The following is a 25415-nucleotide window of genomic DNA, read 5'->3' as shown; positions in this document are numbered from 1 at the left end:
GGACTATATTCCCTGGAGTGTATAAGAATGAGGGGAGATTTGATAGAGGTATTTAAAATTATGAGGGGGACAGACAGAGTAAATGTAGGTCGGCTTTTTCCACTGAGGGTAGAGAAGATGCAAACCAGAGGACATGGGTGAAGGGTGAAAGGGGAAATGTCTAGGGAGAACTTATTCACTCCAAGAGTGGTGGAAGCGTGGATCGAGCTGCCAGCTTTGGTGAATTCAAACTCAATTTTAACATTTAAGAAAAATTTGGACAGATACATGGAAAGGAGAGACATGGAAGGATATGGTCCAGGTGCAGGTCAGTGGGACTAGGCAGAAAAATGGGGCCTGTTTTCTGTACTGTAATGTTCTATGGTTATTATTTCATAAGATGCATCAGGGGAATTTGCACATCACTTGTTTTCACCTTGTCGAGCAAAGGTTTAATCAGGATTGGGTGTTTTATGTGGAGATCAGGTTTGCTGATGAAGAAATATTCATCAGTGGGAGAGCCCTCGCAGAGAACATCTTTGCCAGGAGTGCACTCTCACAGCTCTGTCTTTTATTAAAAGCTACCAAACGAGTCTGTTTTTAAACTGTTCTGCTTTTCCTCTACAGATATCTCAGTGACAATCGATCCTCAATGGCCATTTTAGATATTTCCATGCTAACTGGATTCTCTCCAGATATCAATGATGTTGGTCAGGTAGGTCACTTTTTTATTCATTCAGAATGTCTTGAATTTATTTCGCAGAACAGCTCACTTATTTACAACCAAGATTACAACAGAGATAACCTGGAAGTAGAGCAAATGTTCTGACAGTTTTCAAAATCTTACTTGGGCAGTAATCATTACCCAGCAGCACTGAATCGGAATATACTGGAATTTTCCCCCATATACAATAAAATCTGGGATTCAAGCAACCAGCAGCCTCAAGTAAATGGCCAAAAAAATTGCAGAAAATAAATAGGTAAAAAAATATGGATTAAAAATTGTTTCACCTCACTGTTAGTTCGGCAATCCACGCCGTGCTCAATCTCAGACAGAAAATTCAAGATTCCTTTTATTGTCATAGTAATAAAACAGTGTTGTCTTGCATGAATTTTTTTTGCCTGCTGCAAGACAGACAGATTCACCACCTGCAGGAATTGCCTAAGCGCCTCTTACAGTCAGAGAGAAGCAAAAGAGAGCCCCTCCGAGTCACCAAGTGTCCGTAGATTCACCTCCAGCGCTTCCCCAGCCCCCACAGCCACACAGAGTCCAGTCCAAACCATTGGTGAACTGAGCTCCATATCCCAACCTCTGACATCATCAGGGGCCCTCCAGCACCCCCTCGCATCCAGATTCTGATATCTGGCACCCTTCCAGCCTGTACGAGCCAGTCTCCAGCAGTCCGCAGCCCAACGTGAGACTCCCGGCAGCGGTCTCCAGCAGCCCACAGTTCCCGCGGGTTCCTCGCCCCGTGTCGTCAGCAGCCCCGTCACATGCACTGGTCCCTCAGCCACAGAGCCCCCTCACTGGCCCTCCACCGTGGTCACCGATCCCACGGGCCGTCTCCTCCACTTCTCCCTCTCAGACGGTGCGTGATCTTCCCGCCCTCTGGGGCCCTGCTTCATTCCCTATGTTTCCCCGGAGTCTGCGGCCCCTCATGGATGCTGCCGATTAAGAGGCGCCGTCATCTTGGGTGCAGACCCCGCGGTTGTGGGATTTCAACTAAAACCACCGTCGGCTCCCTCAACGGGACATTCAAATCCCATGCAGAGCCGACAGTAGTCAACTGGGCAATGGGCCCTGTGGGAGCACTGCATTTGCGCTCCCCGCAGGTCCACACCAGCAGCGGCACTACTGCTACAGTGGCTTCAGACGTGCCGCCAAATTCACTTAACCGGCATGCCCATAGGCTCTGGATACCAGGGGATTTACTGTACTTTGAACCAAATCAACTCAATTTAAATCAAAGCTCTGTTAATGTACACTGGGCAAAGAGAGAACCTGTCAGTAATGTGTTAATTTACCGCATATGCCAGCATATCGGACGACTCTGTATTGGATGACCCTGGAATATCAACCCTTGGTATAAGACGACCCAAAACCTGGCACTTACTGCTGACCAGTGGATGCTGTTAAAAGCAAATCACAATATTTTAATACAGTGTACCAAATTACCCTGCAAAGTTTTTCATTTTATGGGCATATTTTAAAACAAACCACCATCAGCTCCTGTAACAGCCCATTTAAAGCCTGTATGGAGCCAATGGCCATCGGATGGGCTCCGTGGATGAGCTGTGAAACTTCGTTGATAACTAATAAGATATGCTTGTGTCAGAGCTGGTGGGAGGACAGCAGCAGTGTTGAGAATTCAGCGTCAAGGATTAGATTTTAGACACGGACTATAAGACAACCCCAAGTTTGAGGTGACATTTGTAAACTTTGAGGATCCTTCTATACACCAGCATATACAGTGGCAGAAATATTCCGAGCACAATCTAATCCAACCCGTTGATCCACAGCTGCCGAATGCCACAGTACAGACACTTCAGCCCACGATGTTTTCAAAAACAACTACTAAACCCTCCCTACTCTATAACCCTCTATTTTACTTTCATCTATGTGCCTGTCTAAGAGTCTTTTAAATGCCCCCAAATGTTTCAGCCTCCACCACCATCCCTGGCAATCCATTCCAGGTGCCCACAACTCTGTTTTTTTTTTAAATTACCCCTGATGTCTCCCCTAAACTTCCCTCCTTCAACTTTGTACGTATGTCCTCTGGTGTTTGCTGATCCTGCCCTGGGAAACAGGCACTGGCTGTTGACCCTATCTATTCCTCTCATAATCTTGTAGTTCTCTATCAAGTCTCCTCTCATCCTTCTACGCTCCAAAGAGAAAAGTCCCAGCTCTGCTAACCTTGCCTCATAAGACTTGTTTTCCAATCCAGGCAACATCCTAGTCAATCTCCTTTGCACCCTCATCCTTCCTATAATGAGGTAACCAGAACTGAACAGTCTTACTGTTTTTAACTGTGGTCTTACCGGATCAGTAGAGTTGTAACATGTCCTCTCTACCCCTGAATTCAATCCCCCAATCAATGAAGCCCAGCATCGCCATACGCCTTGTTAACCATCCTATCAACCTGTGCAGTGACCTTGATTTGAACCCAAAGGTCCTGCTATTCATCCACGCTCTTAAGTATCTAACCATTAACCCTGTGCTCAGCCTTCTGGCTTGTCCTTCCAAAATGCATCACCCCACAATTATCTGGATCGAACACCATCTGCCACTTTTCTACCCAACTCTGCATTCTGTCTATATTCTCTTGTAACCTTCGACAACCTTCATGTCATCTCTCCGCTTCTTCATCCAGGTCATTTTTTTTAAATCACAAAGAGCAGGGCCTCCTAGACAGATCCTTGCCTCACTTCACTAGTCACCGACCTCCAGGCAGAAACCTTTCATTACTGCTTTCTTCCTGCAAGCCAATTTTTTATCCACACAGCCAAGGTTCCACTGATCCCATGCCTCATGACTTTCTGGATGTATCTCTTGTGGGGGACCTTGTAAAATGCCTAGCTAAAATCCACGTAGACCACATCTACCACCCAACCCTCATCAATTTCTTTTGTTACCTCCTCAAAAAATCTCAATTAGACTCGTGAGACATGACCTTCCCTTCACTAAGCCATGCTGGCTATCCTCGAGACTGTACTTCTCCAAATGCTCATAGATCCAATCCTTCAGAATCCTCTATAATAGCTTGCACACCACTGACGTAAGACTCACTGGTCTATAATTTCCTGGATTCTCTCTATTACTCTTTTTTAAAACAAAGGGACCACATTTGCCATTCTCCAATCCTCGGGCATCTCCCCTGTGGCCAAGGAAGATTCAAAGATCTAAGCTTCTGCCCCAGTTATCTCTTCCCTCGTTTCCCACAGCAGCCTGGGACATATCACATCTGGCCCTGGGAATTTATCAATTTTGATGTTTTTAAGAAGATCCAACACTTCCTCTTCCTTAATATATACTTCGTCCTGTCCTATTCCAACCTCACCCTGATCAAGGTCCTTTTCTCTTGTGAATATTGAGGCAAAGTTATTCATTTATGACCTCCTCATCTTCCTCTGCCTCCAGGCACGTGTTGTCTCCTTTATTGCCCTGTCCAGGGTAAACTTGTACCTCTCATTTTGTTTGTTTTAGATTGGTCACAGTGTTTGAGCTACCGAAAGAAAACAGAGACACACGCCGAGAGCACTTCAGATTATACAAATCTTTATTACCAAATCTAAAGCTGATTTCAAACGACAATATGCAAGCTCTTCCCAATTATACTTATCAATGCCTAGACTGGTCCCGACTGCCAAAGCAAGGCAACGACCGCACACTTGTAGTAGGTTGTCAGGGCGCCGGTAGCAGCTTCTCCACCTCCCCCGACTGGGACGCTGGTTGGACTCTAGAAGTTCTTTTTCTTGCTAAGAGATGTTTCCACCCCTCAGAGAGTGTCAAACTTCAGCAGTGGGACCATGGCTTATATTACCCGAAATTTGTTTACTCATAGCCCATCACCCTGAATAAATGGTTATCTTCAAGGTCTCCTGACAGTCTGTGACCAACAAAAGACAACTGCATCTCTGGGCCTCATGGTGGAATTTAGATTATGCATAGATTATTCTCAAAGTAGGTTACTGATACTCAGCCTTGCATAAAAGCATGGTTTAAATCCTCCATTACATGGCCCCACCTTCATTCTCATCATCCTTCTGTTCTTCACATATGCCTTGGGGTTCTCTTTAATCCTACATGCCAAGGCCTTCTCATGCCCCCTTTGAGCTCTCCCAAGTCCTTTCTTAAGCTCCTTCCTGGCTACCTTATATTTCTCATGAGCTTTTCCCCTGTTCCTTTGCTGGGCCAAGTTTCAATCCCACACCATTACCACTCCAACATCAATGGAGGTTGACCTTTGCTCTTCTGACCCTCTTGTTTGGCTGCCTCTAAACTCCACTTGTGCAAACATGCCCCCAAGAGGGATTGAGACATTTTAAAATATTGCATAATTATGTTTATATCACATTTCTGGCAGGAAAAAAAAACAGGTGGAATGTTGCTATTCCCTCATTGAATGCATTATTAACAAATTTTCTACCTTGTTTCCAGCTTAAAACTGAAATAGAGAATTATATATCAAGATTTGAAATGCACAAGGCTTTATCTACCAGAGGATCACTGATCATTTATTTAGATTCGGTAAGAATATTCTGGTATTTTGACAATGAAACAAAAGATGGAATGAATGTCCCAAAGAGCTTAATTTAAAATACAAACATAAGGAACATAAGAAATAGGAGCAGGAGTCGGCCGTCTGGCCCATCGAGCCTGCTCGACCTTTCAATGTGATCGTGATGGACTTATCTCCACCGACCTGCCTTTTCTCCATATCCCCTAATTGTCTTACTATGTAGGAATCTCTCCAACCTTATCTTAAATATATTTACTGAGGTCGTCTCCACTGCTTTAATGGTCAGCGAATTCCACAGATTCACCACGCTCTGGGAAAAGCAGTTCCTCCTCATCTCTGTCCTAAATCAACCACCCCCCGACATCAACCAACAACACTCTGTTGGGCCCCGTTTTGTGCTTTGCAAGCTCCCCAAAACCTCATGAGGAATAGTATTGGTGAGTCTTAGTGGTGCTGGGTTGAAAGGAAAATTTGACCAGAATCAGGAGGTAGCCCCCAGTCTCTTCAAACAGATCTTCCAAGACGGCTTAACACCACAGGGTGGCACTCCCTAGAACTGTGCAGTGGTCGTAGTGAAACACAAAGACATTGGGCTGTAGCATTTCCTTGAATCAGAACAAGACCTGATGAGAGATTTTGGTGCACAGGATGGAGCTCAAGTTGTGGTAGTGAAGGGCCTAACATCTCAAACATACCCTGAATTGTATGTTGGCATCAGCTGTTCTCAACCTTTGCTTTGGATATGACCCCCTAAGGACTGGGCTTCAAGTTTATAGGCCCCCTTCACTGCGTAGCAGTCAAATTCTGGCTTTTTCTGCACTTCAACTAACTGGATTAAAAAATGTTACTTAAAGTGAAAAGAAAGCAAGGCTTTTACTTAAATGTCCTGTATATTTCCCGCCCCCCCCCCCCCCACCCTACCGGCCTGCATTGAGGTTATTTTTTAAAAAAAGACATATAAGACGGCAACCTTGGGTCCACGAGTCCATGTCACCCAAATACACCAATTAACATACAACTCCAGTACATTTTTGGAGGGTGGGAGCAAACTGGAGCACCTAGAGGAAGCCCATGCAGACACTGGAAGAGTGTACAAATTCCTTACAGAAAGCATGTCAGCACCTCTACTTCCTCAGGAGTTTGCGGAGGTTTGGTATAATGGTGGAAACCCTGGCCAATTTCTACAGAGGTGTGGTGGAAAGTGTACTGACCAACTGCATCACCGTCAGGTGAGGGAACGCCAATTCCCCTGAACGTAAAGCCCTCCAAAAGGTAGTGGGCACAGCCCAGGACATCACAGGCAAAATCCTCCCCACTTTTGAGTACATCTACAGGGCACGCTGCCATCAGAAGGAAGCAGCGATCATCAAAGACCCTGAAGTCAACAATCATCTCCTGAATTTTGGTGACATCGAGTGCAAGGTCGTTGTTGGTGCACCATTCAGCCAAGTTTTCAATCTCCCTCCCGTATACAGACTCATCCCCTTCCTTTGTACAACTCACTACCGTGGTATTGTTGGTAAATTTGTAGATGGCGTTATTGTCGTACCGAGCCACACAGTCATAAGTATAAAGTGAGTAGAGCAGGGGGATAGGAACACAGCCCCGTGATGCTCCAGTACTGATGGAGATTGTGGAGGTTTTTACAGTTCTTTTATTTGTTAACTTTTTTAACGCTGTGTACGGGTTTTATTTTTTGCTCGACCAATTAGGGATAATTCTGCCACACCCATATCTTGAGATATCATGTACGTTCTCTGACAATAAATCTGAAAGGCTCAACAATTCCTGTTGGCACCAAAAAGGGGGAATTTGACCTGCAGTGCTGCCGGAACTCAGGGCTGCTCTGGCCCGCTCAGGGCAGTGGTGGATCAATGGCCGTCTACCTTACCCATAATCCCTCATGCAATTGAAACCCCTCCGCCAGCACCAGGGAAATGTGAATGCCTGTGTGAGTCTCGCTCCCGTACCTCTCCATCCCCCCCCCCAAATACCCCGAGCACGATTTTCTATTCTGAAAGTGATCAATTGTGCCCTGACTTTTTGTCTCCTACAGGTGGAAAATGATGAGGACACTTGCATCGCATTTAAAGTGCACCAGTACTATAGAGTTGGACTTATTCAACCAGCGTCTGTCAAGATCTATGAGTATTACAATACAAGTGAGTAGCGTAAAGCCTGTCTTACTAATCGAGCTCGATTCCTTCGAGGTAGAAGTAAAAATGTAAAGATATTTTGTTGGAGGGAAACAGAAGAAAATTGGAAATAGGTATGGTAAGGAAATAGAAAGGTTAATCAGATGATTTGTAAAATTCCAATGCCACACATGACAAGTTAACCTAAAAAAAATGACAAGGATTGCAAATGATTTTTTTTTCCCCTAGAATCAGAATTTATTGATAAGAACATGACACAAAAGTCTCTTTTGTGGCAGTATTGCAGGTGCCAATGTTGCTATAAATTACAGCTTAAAAATAAATGAATTAGAACAAAAAGAGAAAATGAGGTAGGGTCTGGGGTTCATATGGCAGAGGGGAAGAAGCTCTTTTTGTGCCTTTGGGTCCTTGTTTTCAGGCTCCATCCTGGTGATAACAGTGTGAAGAGAGCAAGGCCTGGGTGGTGGGGGTCCTTGAGGATAGAGGCTGCTTTCTAAAGACTCCGTCTCTTGTAGATGTCCTCAATGGAGTGGTCTGATGCCCATGAAGGCTGAGTTCACAATTCTCTGTAGCCTTTTCCTGCATTAGCACCTCGGTACCAGACAGTGATGCCACCAGAGTAATCTCCAGGGTAAACCTGTAGAAATTTGCAAAAGTCTTTTGGTGACATACCAAATCTCCTCACCAAGTATAGCCCCTGACAAACCTTCTTCGTGATTGCATCGACACAGAGCCCTCAGGACAGATCTTCAGAGATGTTGACGCTCAGGAATTTTGACTTCTTTACCCTCGAGGAGGACACGTTCACGATCCCCTGATATCCCCTTCCTGAAGTTCCCAGTCAGTTCCTTAGTTTTGCTGACATTGAATGCAAGGTTTTTGCTGTGTCACCACTGATCGATCTTGCTGCTTTCTCGCTGATGGCAGAGATCCTGCCAACGACTGTCACCTGATCGCGTAAAGAGAAATTTTATTCACAGGAGTTTGTGCCAATGCTACTCTGAAGATATTTTTATATCAAATATTACCATTCTGATGACTGCATAAATGGACTCTTGTGTTCACACACTTTATCCTCCTCTGTCTACAGCAAAGAGTTGCACCAAATTCTACAATGTCCCTGGAAACAGTGGTATGCTTAACAAAATCTGTCAAGGTGAAGTGTGCAAATGTGCTGAAGGTAAAATGCATTTTTGAGGGTTTCTTTTCCTTATTTACTGCATCATTTCCACTATTTGCTGACCACGACTTCTGATCAGAAGAATCGGTTGCCCTCATTACATACGCGCATGTAATGGTTGATACTGTGTAAAAGTCAATCACCCTTTTTGGTGCCAAAATCTGGGATTTTTCGTATATCGTGTGCAAACATCGACACCCCCACCCCCACCATTTTTGATCTGCCTGCGCATCCATGCTAGCTCCCAACATTGAGATTTCATTATTATCATGTGACAGTTTAGAATATGTAATATTACACAACATTGCCTTCTGCCTGTCATTCGTGTCACTCTCTCTCTCTCCCCCCCACCCCCACCCCCCCCACCCAACCTCCTTACAGTAAGAGAGCTAGTCGCCCAGGAAGAACCTGGTATCAGGTTGGTCCAGGTATTGGAGCTGAAATATTCACCATTTTCCTTTTTTCTCTCTCCTGACTATTTCCATGAAGTTTGCTGTCATTTATACAGTGCTAAATTCAACATAGCAGCCACCAAGGCAACGTCTCATGAGACCTTCTTGTTGCCATTTTTGGTGAGCTCCAGCACCTAAAAAGAATTTGCACTGCAACGCTAAAGCCAGCGACTGGGGTTCGAATCTGGCTCTGTCAGTAACCTGCACGTTCTCCCTGTGTCTGCATGAGTTTCCTGAGTGCCCCAGTTTCCTCCCAATGTTCAAAAACATACCAGCGGTTGTAGGTTAATTGGTTGTAATGGAGTGGCATGGGCTTGTGGACCGGAAGGACCTGTCACCGTGCTGTTTGTCCAAATTAAAATATATATATTAAAATGATTAAAATAAAATAATCTATTTTTTTTTACTGTGCAAGCTGAAAAATGTTTGGATGCAATATTGTTAGCCAACTGAGAGAAAAAGAAAATGAATGAAGAACTTTAACACGTGCACAGAGATAGTTCAGAAGATTTATTCATCTTTCTTCTCTTTCTACAGGAAGCTGCATTTCAATAAAGCCAGAAAACGTGGACCCTGCCAACCGTGATGCTACAACATGTAGCCCAGAAACAGATTATGGTAAATTTTTCTCAAAGATGGGGGGGTGCCCAGAAAAAAGAGAGGGGAGTGAAGGGGGCACTGATGGTCGGGGGGGGGGGGGGGCAATGACAAACAAAATAATTCTATACATACTGTCCTCTCTCCAGGCCATTGTGGCAGATCTGTGACCAGCTAGAGATGATAACTCAGTAACCTGGGATCAAAGTAAATGGAGTAGATCAATCCATACTCACTGATGGCTTGTTACAACCTTTCATGTGTTTCTGCATCTCAATTAAAAATATGGAAGATTTTTGCACAAAATGCATCTTTTTGGGAAGATGTCATCCCTTCAGAGGGGACATAACTTCCGAGAGAATGAAATTACATTCATTGTTACTCTATTGTGAGATTCGGGCTTTGCAAGAGGCTCCCGCATGATTCTCTGCCAGGCTTTCACACTGGGCCTTATGGCTCCCTTCATGCATCACGTTGAGTTGGACTTGCATTACCCTTTATGAACTCTCCTGTTCTTTCTTGGCAACCCCTAGGGAGCCGCTGCAGATATTATTCTGTGCAAGGGCTATGGAGATCTGAGGGACACATCCCATCAGAAATCACAAGGATTGCTGTTCAGAACTTGGTGCCATTCAAATTTAGACATGCAGTGCGGTAACAGGCCCTTTCACCCCACCAGTCAGGGCCGGTTATTTACTCCTAAATGACCCGAGGTGTGTTTTTTTGGAGGGTGGGTGGAAACTGGAGTAAACAGAGGAAACCCATATAGATCACCTGGAGTACAAACTCCTCACAGACAGTGCTGGATTTGATCCCGGGTTACTGGCGCTGTAACACTGTTCCTCCAACCGTGCTGGCCCAATTTCAGATTTTTCTTGCAGAGGGATCCATGCGTGGTTTCCAAACCACTGTTTTTGAAATGTGTACATTTTTCTTCCAGTTTACAAAGTGACATTTTTGGAAGAAAACAAGAGAGACAATTACATATACTACAGCATGAAACTTCTAGTCCGTATCAAAGAAGGTGAGTGATGTTTATGCCTCAGTACTAATGGCAGCACAGAGCTCGGGAACACTGGACAACAAATTTTTTGATAAGGTTTGCTTCCTGAACAAAAAAAGGGATTATGATAAACAACTTCAAGCTAAACACAAAGACAATTTCAGATTTGCTGTAACACATAGGAAGTAGAAGAAACATTAAATTAACTTTGATCAAAATTAGCAGGTTTAATCGCATAACGATGCTGACACGTTGCGTTAGTTCAACCGACCTGAAAATGCTTTGCTGCTGATTTCCATTTGTACTCAGCATCTGATGCCCCTCCATTAACAGTCACCCAGCATCAGTGGCTTCCAGTTCCCCCGATACCGCTTTTCCACAGTCGGAATGTCCCCGTGAAACCTTTCACCGTGTTCGTCGCTGACGGCACCAAGATCAGCCGGGAAGACGTCCAAGTGCGAATGCAGAAAATGAACTTTCAACGACATGTCGCACCTCATAGTTTTGTCTGCTTGAAATATGTTAAAAATATAACCTATTTTTGTGATTTCGTGTCACATCTTTTAAAAAAAAAAGTATGTGATAGGATCATTTTCAGGCGATTTTCGTGACCAGCAGCCCAAAATCCTAGAATACACCCAAAAGTGTTTGGGAAGCAAAATCTTTGTTGTTCATCGTTGCTGGTATCCTTTAAAGTTTAAAACACCTGTAGAATTAAATCAGAAACACAATGAAAAGGTAAATGAAGGAGAAAGATAGAGGAAACTGAACCAGACCTAGGAAGAATGTAACCCTCATAGTAGATGCCTCCTTAACATCAGTCCCTAAATAATAATTGGAAGATAAAAAGAGATTTTCACATCATTAAACCAGAATGTGCTCCTCTTGCACTTCAGGAGGTTCAGACTCTTAATTCCATGTCCCAAATGGGACAATCTCTGGACAGTCGTCAATCATTGCCTTTGGGGATCAATTCGCTATTCTCTCATATAATTTTTATGCTTCTACAGAACCAACACAATGCAACATAAATGTTCACCTGGCCATTTTGATACATAGTTTGTAATAGAGACATTAGCCAACAATAAGATCACAAGATAAAGGAACAGATGTAGGCCATTTGGCCCCTCAGGTCTTTCCGCAACTCCGCCCTGAGCTAAACTGTTCTCACATCTTGTTCCAAATTCCGGCCATTGATACCCTGACTAATTAGTTACTGATCAATCTGCTTCTTAAACTCCCCCCACTGATCAGGCCTTCACAGCTGCATAAAGCAACAAATTCCACAAATCCACGACCCTCTGGCTAAAGATAATTCTCCTCATCTCTGTTTTAGCCACAGTTTAGCACATGGCCAAAGATGATGTCATTGAACAATGGTGGAACAGGATGGATCTTACGCTGTGGAATTTTTGTTTGTTTCAGAAAGCGATCAGATCGTGGCAGGGGATGTGAGACAATTAATCATACACGCCAACTGTCCAGACATCTCCAGACTGGAACTGAATAAAGACTACCTAATAATGGGACAAAGCTCCGACCTGTGGCAGGGTGAGAAGAGGTAAGCTGCAAAATCAAAATAATTGTTACCATTGTTCATTCCTCAGCTTCCTTGCATAATTAATCTTTGAATATACAAGAAATTCACAGAAAATTAGACCATTACTTGCACACACTTTTATTAGATTAGAATCTGCAGAGACATCAAATTCTCAGATTACTCATTTAGATCCATTCCCTGAACTAAATGGAAGGGAGTTGCATTCACCAACTGGGAACTCTGCAGCACTTTCCAACCAGAGCACGGCTGATAATTTGCCTGAGTGCTACTTTCCTGCACTGACGCCATCACCTTGAGACTCCATCCAGTACATACTCAACCATAGCCGCCTTGGGCGTGGAATCAGATTTTTTACCTCAGGGTAAATAAAATTATTTTCCTATCTCTGTCCAAATGGCCAATCCTACTTTAGGACGGATTTCTAGTTCTAGGCACCCCAGCCATATGTGCACACACCTTTAAAAGAAACGCGTACCTAAAACAATGCTCTGGCCTAATCTACATAACAAATAGATAAATGTGCACCATTTTTCATGGCCGTGAGCTCTCAAAATATTTTCCTGCCGGTGAAGTAACAGCAAATCCAAATGTGCGAATCATATCTGGAATTGCAGAAAATTGTGAACACTCTTCCACATAATATTCCACACAATTACAGCCAAATTTTGCACGTTCAGCGGGATTGTGGGGAATAACAGTGTAGAAAACTCTGAGAGAACTTCCTTCTGCTTCTCTTTGATGGCAAAGGGCACTGGGCAATTTCTGCTGATGGCGACTCTTTGCCCGATGGCAGATTATATGCATTTTTATGTAATATGACATCTATTTTATTACGTCATTAAAAGAACCTAGAACCAAACGTCTACATGAGCTTATTTCCACTTCACCATTACCTATTAACATAATTTCCACCCCTCCCCCCAACATCCACTCAAATCTACAGCATTGTTCATTTCGACTGCTCAGTGGGAAAATAGTTCCATCTCCCCACCATCCCCAATGGACACTTGTATAGATAGTTTCTCACTTCAGGATTGAAAAATCATCTCAGCCCTGAGTTCTTAGATCTTGCGTAGACCTCTCGTCAATTCAGAATGCATTTGGTAAATGCTTGCAACGAGTTCTCTCGTGCATTTTCTTTTCCCTCATAATGCTTGTGTTTCACAATTTCAGAATAAGATATCTGATTGGAAAAAACACTTGGATCGAAAAGTGGCCAAATGAAGCGGAATGCCAAACTCAGAAATACAGGCAGCTCTGCCAAGGCCTTGAAGAGTTTAGTGAAAATCTTCAGCTTTTTGGGTGCCCAACTTAATTCCTTACCGTTTAAGTTACTAAAAAGAAATCAACAATATTCAATAAAGCTACATTAAATATTAAGTTAATAACTTTTTTTAAATTTTCTTCGCTGCCAAATTGCATTGCATGTTATATCTGGTTATGTGTCGGCACGGTTTGCACTGAGGACCAGAGAACACTTTCGTCAGGCTGTACTTGTGTAATCAGATGACAATAAACTTGCCTTGAAAATATGATGGAATTTTTTTTTTAATTTAAAAATTTTAATTCAAAAAATATAGACCTACAACACGGTAACAGGCCCTTTTGGCCCACAAGTCTGAGCCGCCCAATTGACCTACAATCCCCGGTACATTTCGAATGGCGGGAGGAAACCAGAGCCCCTGGGGGTGGGTGGGTAGAACCTATAGTTGTGTGGAGAATGTACAAACTCCATACAAACAGTGCAGGATTCGAACCCCAGTCCCGATGGCTGGTGCTCTATCTGTGCTATCCTATATTCTAATCAGCAATACTACATCTAGTACATGTAAACAGTCTCTGGATGGAAAAATCCAGCCTGTATAAAAGTTTACAGAAGCTTGTCTTCAAGATTATTTAAATGTCCAATAATTACAGCACTGACAGTTGTATTTTGCAGAATTGTGTTGATGATCTTTTTTATAATTGAAACGTGATTGGCTTAAACCATTACAAGGCTTTCATTCTCACTCAGTACAACTTAGTATTGTCAAATAGCTCCACATAGACCAAATCCATTGGCCTTTAAATTTAATTCATTGGATTTCCTGACCATTCTTATTTGCCCCTTGAACTAGGAACCAATTCAAAAGGCAGTTAAGAATCAGCTCCATTATTTTGTGACAATGGAGCAGCTGAATGAGGTGCCAACACGAAAGTCTGCGGACACTGATTGTAGTAAAAGCACACAGAAAAGTTGGAGGAACTCAGATGGTCCTGTAGCTTCCATAGGAGGTAAAGATGCATTCCCGACATTTTGGGTTGGAGCCCTTCTTCAAAGTAAAAGGTAAAAAGCAGAGAGGCATCTGAATTAAAGGCTGGGGAGAGAAAGGGGGGGAAGAATGGGAGGGGAAGGGGTCCAGACCAACAGACAAATGGTGTAAAATTGGATAAGAGGAAAGGTGAGAATTGATTTTGCCTCTATGAAAGGAGACGGTGAAAAAGGGCAGAGAAAGAAAACGAGATGAAAAGTAACAGGGGGTGGGAGGGTTTAACAGAAACCAGAGAAGACGGTGTTTTCGTCTAGTTGGAGGGTTCCCAGATAGGTGCTGTTCCTCCAGTTTGCGGTGGTTCAGTCTTGTAGTGCATGAGATGAAGGACACACGTGTCAGTAAGGGAAATTAAGTGAGTGGCCACTGGGAGATCTATTCAATTACAGCAAATCTCATTACAAAGCAAAGAAGCTGACTTTTAATTGCCTTTTGAATCAGTTCCTATTTTAAAGGGCAATTAAGAAGGAAGGTCATCAACAAAGGGATCTTCCAATCTAACCCCAGACTCTCGGATGTCAAGGATCCCTCATCCCCTTTGCCCCAACGTCCCATCCCTTGTTCTATCCCTCCAGCTCTTCATTCACAGAGCTACCCTCCCCAGTCAATTCTCACCTTTCCTCTTCCGCCCTCGTATCCATGGCCACCTCTGGCTTCTTGACCGGTGGCCCGTGCTCTTCCCTCCGCCTCTTACATTTTTATTCAAGTGTGCCTGCTTTTTGCTCATATCTAGATAAAGGGCTCAGGGGCAAAACATTTGCCCCCTCCCCCATCCCACCCCATCCCCCAAGATGGACGCTGCGTGACCTGCTAAGTTTCTCCAGAGTTTGTGTGTTAATAGGAGCCGCTGTTTCCTTCTGTCACCATCTGCAATGCCTATTCCTATCCAGGGGGCTGGTTAATCACCCCATTTCTCCTGCTTTCCACACTCTGGGAACAGGATGTCACTGAATACCTTGCACAAAAAGAGATAATGAGGTGGGAAGAGCAGCTAATACACAGTTTTATTTACTCAACCATCAATTTAAACATGCTGGATACAAACTCTAGGGAAGTTGGTTCCCATTTAAAGATCATGTGCTCTTCGTGGTTGAAGACTAATGGAGGAGATCCTCAAAGTGTCAGGGGGTTCTACAGGAATCATGCACTCATATGGATAACTGCAATTCATCCCATCATCACAGAATTTCCTTTCTTCATTGTAGCTGGCATGACAGGGAAGAGCACTGCAGGCTCCACTCAGAAACTTGCAGCTCACAGTCCTGGAGTCGAGCACCTCAGCATTATCCACTGCAATAGCGTGGATCTCTGAGTGGCCACCTGTTTCAATTCTCCATCCCTTACTGACCTGTCTGTCCATCGTCTCATGCACTGCCAGACTGAGACCACCTGCAAATTGGAGGAACAGCATCTCGCCTTCCGACTGGGCTCCCTCCAACCCAGATGGCATTAATCTCTGGCTTTCATTAAAACCCCACCCCACTTCTTCCCCCAGCTTTGTCTTTCCCTTCCGTCTCCTTTTGGACAAGCGTGGTAAATTCTTACCTGTCCCTTGCCATAACCAATGAACACCTTTGGTAGGTCTGGATTCCTCCCCAAGCCAGTATTGTTTGAATTCTGAGATTTCCTCATTCTGCTTATTCCTTGAAGACGGCCTCAGGCCCGAAATGTTAGCAATATATCTTTGCTTTTTATGTGTGCCGAAAAGACCAGCATTCCGGTCGGTGTGTTTTTAACTATGTTCATGGAATGTGCAACCAACATGAATTAATCCAGAGGTAATCTGGAGGCAGTTTGATACTGAGGATGGGGATTAGAGTTACGTCTTTCACGGCGGGGTGGGGAGGGGATATCACAAAGGGCACTTCCCTCGAGTTCCTCCTAGACATCATTTCACCTTGTGCAAGTCCTTTCGCCTTGCGGTAGATGGATGCACACAGGCTGCAGGCTGCTGGGAACCCGTCTAAAGCATGGGATACGAGAGGGCTTCCTGATCTTGTCGGAGCTGAGATTGCCAATGGATCGAACTGAGTGACTGCAGAAGTTCTGGAGGTGACTCTGAAGGGATTTTTCTTTTGCTTCTCTTTCTCCTACTGTTAGGGGCGCTGGGCAATGATCATTGTTTGCCTTTATTACAGGCAAAAGTTGAAGTGTATCATTGAATACGTTTTGTGCATTATTACGTGACAAAAGAAATCTGGAATCTTGCATCTTAAGCAGGATTTGTGACAACACAATATGAGCACAAGATCCCACAGTGTGACAGTAACTAGATAATCATTTCTACACCCCCAGAAACATTACTTGTCCCATTAATAGGTTATGCCGATGTGAACCCAATAGTAATTATGCTGCTTTATTCGAAGTGGTAGTGTGGAGGGGGAGAATGGGCTTCAGATTTATTTTTCATCTGACATCATGCAGTGCTCCCTCAGGTTCCTTGGGCTCAGGTGACTGGAGTAGAACTTTGATTCACTCAAGCTGCATGCACCGCCCAATGTGCTACACTGCATGTCTGTGGGAGCTGTTGCAATTCCATCGGTCTACGACCCTAGGAGGTAAAAGCCCCTTTCACTCTTGTGTCCCACTAAATTGGTCATTCAGTGCCCTGGGATAGGAATGAGGGTTTGGCTTTTCACACTTGGCCACTCCTAACTGGGGCACTGAATGCTTTCACACTTGCAAGGAGCCATCCCCGGAGGTTAGGACTGTTCTACCTTCTACTGGTGACGTCCTGACGCATTGAGGTACGTTGGACCTGCCCTAAATCCTGATCAATGTATTATGATCTTATATTTGAACAAAATTAATCATGCCTAATTATTACATAATTAAGATTTATGTACAGCACAGAATGAGCCTTCAACTCCTGTTGTTGTGCCGACCTATATAAACCTTTATAAGGGACCATGGGAAAGTGCTAGCAAGAAATAGCAATAGTGAACAATTTTTTTTAAACAGGGTGGGAAAGTTGGTAGCTTTTCCTCCCATAGTCTTTATAAATTGAGTGCTATAGTGCTACCAACTTTCCCACGTGGTTTAAAAATTGCCCACTATTGCTATACATTTCCCCCCTCTCTCTCCCCCACTGTGACTTTCCCAAAGTTTATACCTACACTTTAATCTTTTCTTCCTTCACGTTCCTGCACTTATGCAAAAGCATGGGTCATTTCAATCCCACAATACAATTGCCCATTTCACACGAGTGATTTCAACGCCAGCATCTGCAGACACCAGGGATTGTACTAGAGGTCGAGGCCATCAATCCCCGGTGTGAAATGACATCATCTGATGCCGGCGTTGAGCTGATTTTGCTTTCACACTTTAAAGGTAGATGAGCCATTAAATCCCTGGGATCACTTGCAAGTGTGAAAGGGGCTATAGACACCCCATTTCCCCCCCCCCCCACCACATGATGTCTTTCAGGCACATCATCATGGACGGCTAGGGTCGCTGCTCTTTGTTGAGATTTGGTGCATCTTCAGCACAAAGAGGAATCCCTGTGGTTGTTTAAATGTCTCTCACAACTCCCGCAGTTCCAAGCCCGCCAACGTAGTGGGAGTCATTAGACCCAAAACAAGTCCTTAATCTCTCTCTCACATTCACACAATGGCACAACTAGAAGTACAAACTGCCTTTTAAAATCATTTAGAAATGAGTAGCTACTGTGGGTGCTGTCAGTGTGGAGTTTGCATGCTCTCAATGTCTGCGTGTGTTTCCTCTGGGTTGCCATCAGTTCTTTCCATGTCTCCCAAATACAGCTAGTGGATTAATCAGCCAAAATTTCACCACGGTGTGGGTAAAAGTTAGAACATGATGGGAATGAAGGGAGAATGAAACACAATAGGTGAGGATAATATTAATGTAAATCAGCCATTCTCAATTGGTCCTCTGCCCCCCACCCCCCTCCCAGAGATCACCTCACCTACATTTTTAACATTTTTTTTTAAATGAAATCGGTAGGAGAGAAGTAAAGACATAGCCTCAAGATCCACTTTAGGACAGAGATGAGGAGGAACTGCTTTTCCCAGAGGGCGGTGAATCTATGGAATTCGCTGCCCATTGAAGCATGGAGGTGACCTCAGTAAATATATTTCAGACAAGGTTGGATAGATTTCTACATAGTAGGGGAATTAAGGGATATGGGGAAAAGGCAGGTAGGTGGCGATGAGCCCATCATCAGATCTCATTGAATGGCGGAGCAGGCTCAATGAGCCGGATGGCCGACTCCACTGCTTCACAGTACATATCGAGCAGAGTCCTGGGGTGGGGGCTGCAGCCGAAAAGGGCGAGAATGGCTGGTGTAAATTGATAATTGATGGTCGGAACGAACACGGTGGGCTAAAGGGTCTTGTTCCGTCTTGTACTGACTTCGTTTCTTTAAAACATTTTCCACAACGGAGCCACGGGAGCAAGGGATTTACCTACCTGTGACAGACCAAGAACCAGGAGCAATGTGGTCATCCTGTTTGGGACGGGAGGAACCTGGAGCCGCGAAGTCCATGGTCCTGGAGCCGCCGCATGCCTTGAGCAGGTGACTATTGGACACCCAACTTTCCTAATCACTTCACTCCGAACCAATTCAACAGGCTGTTAACAATTTGCCTTTGATAGAGAACCCTAGCAACCCTAGTAAACGACGACCCAACAGCGACACGTCGCTAAAGCCCCTGCTTGACCTGGTGAGTTTCTCCAGCGTTGTTTTACTTATCTGGGATGAGCCCATCATTTAGGTAAACTCAACCTTCGTTGGAATCACTGACAAGTCTTTCAAATGAAGTTGATTAACGGTTCCTACTGAAAGCAACGTTATTTCGGAAATGGGAAAACAGGAAAGTAGTGCACTACTGGAATGATTAATCTGAAAACATGAGTGGAAATGGTGGGAGCTACTGTGAAGAAAGGTTCACTTGAGAAAGAAGATGTAATGTGGTTAGGATTGAGATGAGTCTGGTTTCCTTGAATGGCACAGCAGGCTTAAGGACTGGAGTGACTGACTCTTGCCATTCATTCACTTTATTTGCTTGTTTTTGCATGTTTTTAAGTTGAGGACCCTCCTCTCCATGGAATTTTCTCTCCGATATATTTGAATGTTGATTGCATCAAGGAAGTTCACATAGAAAAATTGACACTTTTTATGACTAAATGCATTGAATGTAAGAGAACAGAGGTGGTTTGAATTTCTATGCGAGCCTCAAACAATACCACACCATCATTTCCCCCCAGAAGGCTTTTGTGAAGCATTTTCACGTTGGCACCATTAGAACTGCGGTTTCTGCAGTTCTGGGCGATGCTGCAGTCTCCGTGGACGCCACATGGAGGCGCTGCTGAACCACTCTCAATTCGAGGAACTCCATGAGAACCTTTTCAGGCTTTGTGAGAAGAACATGTCCTTGGTCCAAACGACCATTCAGTAAGATCCTGGCTGATGCCATCTCATTACACTGGGCAATAAAGACTTTTGGGTGTATTTTATGGATTTTAGGCTACTGATCACAAAAATCACCTTAAAAATTTCCAGCCACTCACTGTTTTTTTTTAGATACAATCTATTTTGTGATTTTCTGTCATGTTTTAAGTCTACAAATATATTGACCAAACTGCTTTAGTCAGTCCAAACATGCCTGGGCATGTACTGGTGCTAGGCAAATGTTGTCTTAGGCCTGGCCATGCTTACGATTGATGTAGTCAGGCTATAAAAGCAGCCCATATATACTGATGATGTGCATTACATTGATTTAGATTGAACGCATGTTCTTCAGGCAATAGCATAGTGAGTGTACTTAACAGTAGCATTTATTGCCTTCAGGAAGATTCAATATAGCAAAAATGTCTCATCAATGTCATACTTTCTGTTGCATTTGTGACAAGTATATTGTTCCAAGTCCAGAGGATCCCAAAACCCAGCAGCAACAGAAGTTCACCAAGACAAATGGTTACTTCAACTAAAGTTACTTTTAATTTTTTTAAATCAAAGATCAAACTTTAATTTATTACTCTTAGCGTAACCTAACTTAATTCCCTTCTAATTCTAAGTGCACATGTATGTAATGTTCAGGGAACTTCTTTGATTCACAGTCTAATCTCACTTCTCCCTCCTCCAAGTTCACCGGTATTAAGCAATTCTCATACTGTGCACAGAATTTAACATTTGTGAATTTTCACCAGGCTCTGGTGGGTAAAGTTAAACGGTTACCGCTCAGGAAGGTTTTGTCAGTTTCAAAGAGAGAAATTTGTTGCTTATTGGACACACATGAACTGATTTCCTCCAATCAGTCACTTCAGTGTCTTGCCGAAGAAATGTGCCCCAACAGTGGTTTTCCAAATGATAACCTCTTCTTTCAGGTCACCACAGAGTTCCTCTTGTTTCTCTTACTTCAGGAGAAACACTCTAGCCAGCCATTTCCTCTTCTAAGGACTACAAAAGTTTTAAACAGGGTGAACTCAGAACTAACAACCCATCTTCAAAATGGGGTTTTTAACAAGCCTGCCAGCTTAACATGTTGCAGTGTCCAGATCTCTCTCTCTCTCTCTCTCTCTTCAGAAAATCCTGTTTGGTTTTTGTTCTCTATCTGTGTGTAAAAACCAGATCACCTTGCAGGGCTCCAAACCCAATCTCTGAAAGATCTTATCATCCTCTGAACCTGTCCATTTGCACTGGCTTTTTAAAATTCCTTCCAAATTAGTTTCATTGTCTTTGCAAAGGCCCCCACAGCCTGGCTTGAGTAAAGCTCTGGCATTTTAAATGAGATGTGTTTTGAAAGTATCTGTTTGTGAAGTGACCCCACAATCTATCTCTTTTAAAGACCTTTTAATATATAATGTAAAATATAGCCCATAACAATATGCTTAATGCTGAATTGAATGAAAGTTAATTTAATGCTTCTCCAACAGATGAAATGGTGAACTTTATTCAGCAAATTTGAAAATATTACTGTGTTCATCTTGAAGTTGTCTATTATAATCCCCATTTTTTTTCCAGGAAGAAAACCTGCTGAAAAAATTTGTTTTACCCTTTCCAATAGAAAGTAAAAGTTTTTTTTAAAAATCCTTCATTTCAGCGACCTGTTACACTCTGAAACGATGCCCCAAGTTCCAGGCAAATATAATAGTTTATTTTATTATAAAATTCTATTTTAGCAGTCCGTGGGGTGGGTAAATGCTGCACAATAACACTGCTGACTACACCAATTTGGGAGTAGCCAGATTGGATGGTGTCTGGCTGAGTCCTGCATCTTGAGAATAGGGCAATACATTTTTAACTCGCTGGCAGTCGGCTTCAAAGAGAATGGCCATGAATTGAGCCATAAAATACATGAACAGATTGTTCATCATATGACATACAGTTCACAGATCTGTGTAGCATATATTTAAGAAGAATTTGAACTGGTACATGGACGGGAGGGGTATGGAGGGCTATGGGCTGGGTGCAGGTCAGTGCGATGAGGCAGAAAAATAGTTTGGCACCCATTTCTCTGCTGTAGTGCTCTATGGTTTTAATCTCTTCAGCGCAACCTATCTTCTTTCTTCTTTGGCTTGGCCTCGCGGACGAAGATTTATGGAGGGGTAATGTCCACGTCTGCTGCAGGCTCGTTGGTGACTGACAAGTCCGATGCGGGACAGGCAGACACGGTTACAGCGGTTGCAAGGGAAAATTGGTTGGTTGGGGTTGGGTGTTGGGTTTTTCCTCCTTTGTCTTTTGTCAGTGAGGTGGGCTCTGCGGTCTTCTTCAAAGGAGGTTGCTGCCCGCCGAACTGTGAGGCACCAAGATGCACGATTGGAGGCAAGATCAGATTGACCACTGACGGTGGTCAATCTGGCAGGCACCAAGAGATTTCTTTAAGCAGTCCTTGTACCTCTTCTTGGGGGCACCTCTGTCTCGGTGGCCAGTGGAGAGCTGGCCATATAACACGATCTTGGGAAGGCGATGGTCCTCCATTCTGGAGACGTGACCCACCCAGCGCGGTTGGGTCTTCAGCAGCGTGGATTCGATGCTTGCAGACTCTGCCAGCTCGAGTACTTCGATGTTGGTGATGAAGTCACTCCAATGAATGTGGAGGATGGAGCAGAGACAGCGCTGATGGAAGCGTTCTAGGAGCCGTAGGTGATGCCAGTAGAGGACCCGTGATTCGGAGCCGAACATGAGCGTGGGTATGACAATGGCTCTGTACACGCTGATCTTTGTGTGTTTCTTCAGGTGGTTGTTTTTCCAGACTCTTTTGTATAGTCTTCCAAAGGCGCTATACAGCCAAGGTAAAGAGCAAGTTATTGTTTGTCTCAGTGACCAACAGATCAATGCTACCTAAATAGAATGGTAATGACATTTTTCATTTAGCAATTATACTGCTCCCTTGTCGTTAGACAATTTACTGGAAAAATGATGCAGATCTATTGATTTTATTATTAAAGCAATGACTTGCGTTCCTGAGCTGGGTACACTGTCTGATTAAATCACCAAAATCGCTGCCCTTTTACTGAAAGCAAAGTCAGCAAATTAAATTGATGGTTTTCACTCGCACTTGTCTCCAAACATCGCCCAGTCCTTCTGCACTAGTTTATTGTTGGTGCAACTTAGTTGGGCAGAGATTACTCACCTTTCTTCTCAGGCAACATCAAGCGAGACGCTTGATCAGAGTGGCCCACACGAGAGGCTGCACATGTAGGAGAGCAGAACTAAAACAATCTGGAGGAACTCGGCAGGTCACAGCACCAATGGGTGAAAAGGAAAGGTCAAGTCAAACGCGAAAGTCAGCAGAAGTCGTGATTGAAGTAAAAACTCAGCAGGTCAAACAGTGAACTTTATGTAGCAAAAATAAAGATTCATAACCAAAGTTTTGGGATTGAAGCTGCACTGACAATAACCACGCCAGCCATGCAAGTATAAGACAGCTTTAATAAACTAACCTGTACACTAAGAGGTCTTGTCTCTCTGCAAGACGAACCTGGAAGGCGAGACTGTAGCTCTGGACTGCTTTATATACAAGGTCACCAGAGGTCACCCTGGTGTAATTACATCTCACCACAGGAGGCCTTCATCGGGTACGAACAAAATGTGGGCAAGTGCCCCAACAAAATGGTGGGGGTGGGGGGGGGGGTGTGCAGTGAAGAGTTGACAACCTTTCATAAAGACACCTCTCGCCCCTCTTCATTACTCCCTAAGGCTCGTGAAGGCTTTCGACCAAAACCTGACCGATCTTTCTCCGCCATGGATGCCGCTAGGACTCGCTGAGTTCCTGTTTGAAGCTCGATGTCTCAGGAAAAGCAGGAACTCAGGATGATCTCTCCATTGTTAGGGGTCAACAGGACCGAGGAAATCATATGCAAGTATTGATTCCACTTGTCAAGATCAATGACCTTAGATCAGACGAGGATTCAGTGGGGATCAGGTTGATTATCTAATTAAAGGAGAGTGAATCATTTTAACCTAGTCGTCAAGTGAGATGCTTGAGGAGATTCAAGATGTCACCGAAGACTCTTGTAAACTTGGCTGGTTGCATCACTGCCTGGTATGGAGGCGCCAACTCTCAGGACAAGAATAAACTCCAGAGGGTTGTTAACTCACCCTGCACCATCACAGGCACCAGACGTCATTCCATCGAGGACGTCTACACGAGGTGGTGCCTTAAAAACACAGCCTCGATCCTCAAAGACCCCACCCCCCCAGGCCGTGCCCTCTTCACTCTGGGGGAGAAAGGTACAAGAGCCTGAAGATGAGCCCTCAGCGGCACAGGGACAGCTTCTTCCCTGCTGGAGAGTTGAGGCTGATAGGAGGGAGAGGCAGGTAAGTTGAATCACAATTTAATAAAGGCAGTAACAGCCTCATGTTCTTAACTCCAGAATCTATAACAATCAATTCCACCTTTTTACTTTTTAGAGTTGTTATTATAAAACTAAGAAAGTGAGATGACCATAGAGCATTACGTGAACAATGGGAAGTTTTTAAAAAAATACATACTAGTAATGAAATTAGCTCGAATAAGAATCTGAATCAAAATTTATTGGCATGAACATCACAAAATTTGTCATTTTGTGGCAGCGTCACAGTCAAAATATTGCTACAAATTACACTTCAAAATAAATATATTGGTGCATCAGAAGAGAAAGTGGGCAGTGTCTGTGGTTCACTTGCCCATTCAAAAATCTGATGTCCAAGGGGGAAGAGCCCGTGCCGCTGGGTACTCGTCTTCAGGCTCCTGGATCTCCTTCCCAATAGTAGCAGAGTGAAGAAGGCACAGCCTGGGTGGTGGGGAGCCCTTGGAGATAGAGGGTGCTTTCTTAAGACTCCACCTCTGGTAGACGTCCTCGATGGGGTGAAGACAAGTGCCTGTGATGTCACTGGCCAACTTTTTCCTGTCCTAGGCATTGGCACCTCCAGCTAATGAAATGCACTAGATGTAAATAATTAAGATTTTCTTGAAATAAATGCGTGAATTGTAATTAATTGAGTTCCTCTTTATTTCAGTCATTCTCATCAAAAGGAATTATATAATTTTTTCCCACCCAGTGGCTGAAGTAACCTCATTAATACCTCCCACTGATGCTAATTTAAGTCTTTCACTCTGTGGTTTTTTGGTAAGCTCCCTCCAGCTCCTTCTCTCAGTTATGTCACTGGTGTTTAACTAAAGTTTAACTAAAAATATTCAAGCAAACTAAAACACTCAGTAAAAACATGGCAAAGTTATACTGCATGTTCCCTAACAGATGCTGTGATTTGCTTCTCTGAGAATTTAACAGTCTGTCAGCATTACCCTTGACAGATGGTTTTAATATGAAAAGAGACAACAGGTGTCACCTACAGAATAGACTCCCCCTCAATAACTTTTGCATATACAGTATACAAAGTCCTAAAATCCAGACCACTCAGGGGTTGGGTCGATCCGAATTCTTGGGCAGTACTTTTAAAATTCAAATTTAAGAATGAATAGAGAAGAGATGAAC

The 25415-nt window shown here is 43.8% G+C and overlaps 1 protein-coding gene across 1 annotated transcript in view; it reads left to right on the top strand.

Moving 5' to 3' along the window:
• Positions 1-13700, top strand: part of LOC138758431 (complement C3-like) — a 145306-nt gene extending 131606 nt beyond the window's left edge. Inside the window, exons 33-40 of the mRNA XM_069927340.1 lie at positions 607-694; positions 5138-5227; positions 7276-7381; positions 8466-8555; positions 9545-9625; positions 10545-10628; positions 12033-12168; positions 13342-13700. Of these exons, the coding sequence (XP_069783441.1) occupies positions 607-694; positions 5138-5227; positions 7276-7381; positions 8466-8555; positions 9545-9625; positions 10545-10628; positions 12033-12168; positions 13342-13483 (817 nt within the window). The 3' untranslated portion in view covers positions 13484-13700. The remainder of the gene's footprint in view (positions 1-606; positions 695-5137; positions 5228-7275; positions 7382-8465; positions 8556-9544; positions 9626-10544; positions 10629-12032; positions 12169-13341) is intronic.
• Positions 13701-25415: the final 11715 nt, after the last annotated feature.

Source organism: Narcine bancroftii, chromosome 3 (genome assembly GCF_036971445.1).
Source record: "Narcine bancroftii isolate sNarBan1 chromosome 3, sNarBan1.hap1, whole genome shotgun sequence".
In the NCBI taxonomy this organism is placed as follows: domain Eukaryota; kingdom Metazoa; phylum Chordata; class Chondrichthyes; order Torpediniformes; family Narcinidae; genus Narcine; species Narcine bancroftii.
The sequence above is the reverse complement of the archived record's forward strand: the minus strand, read 5'-3'. Positions and strand labels throughout refer to the sequence as shown.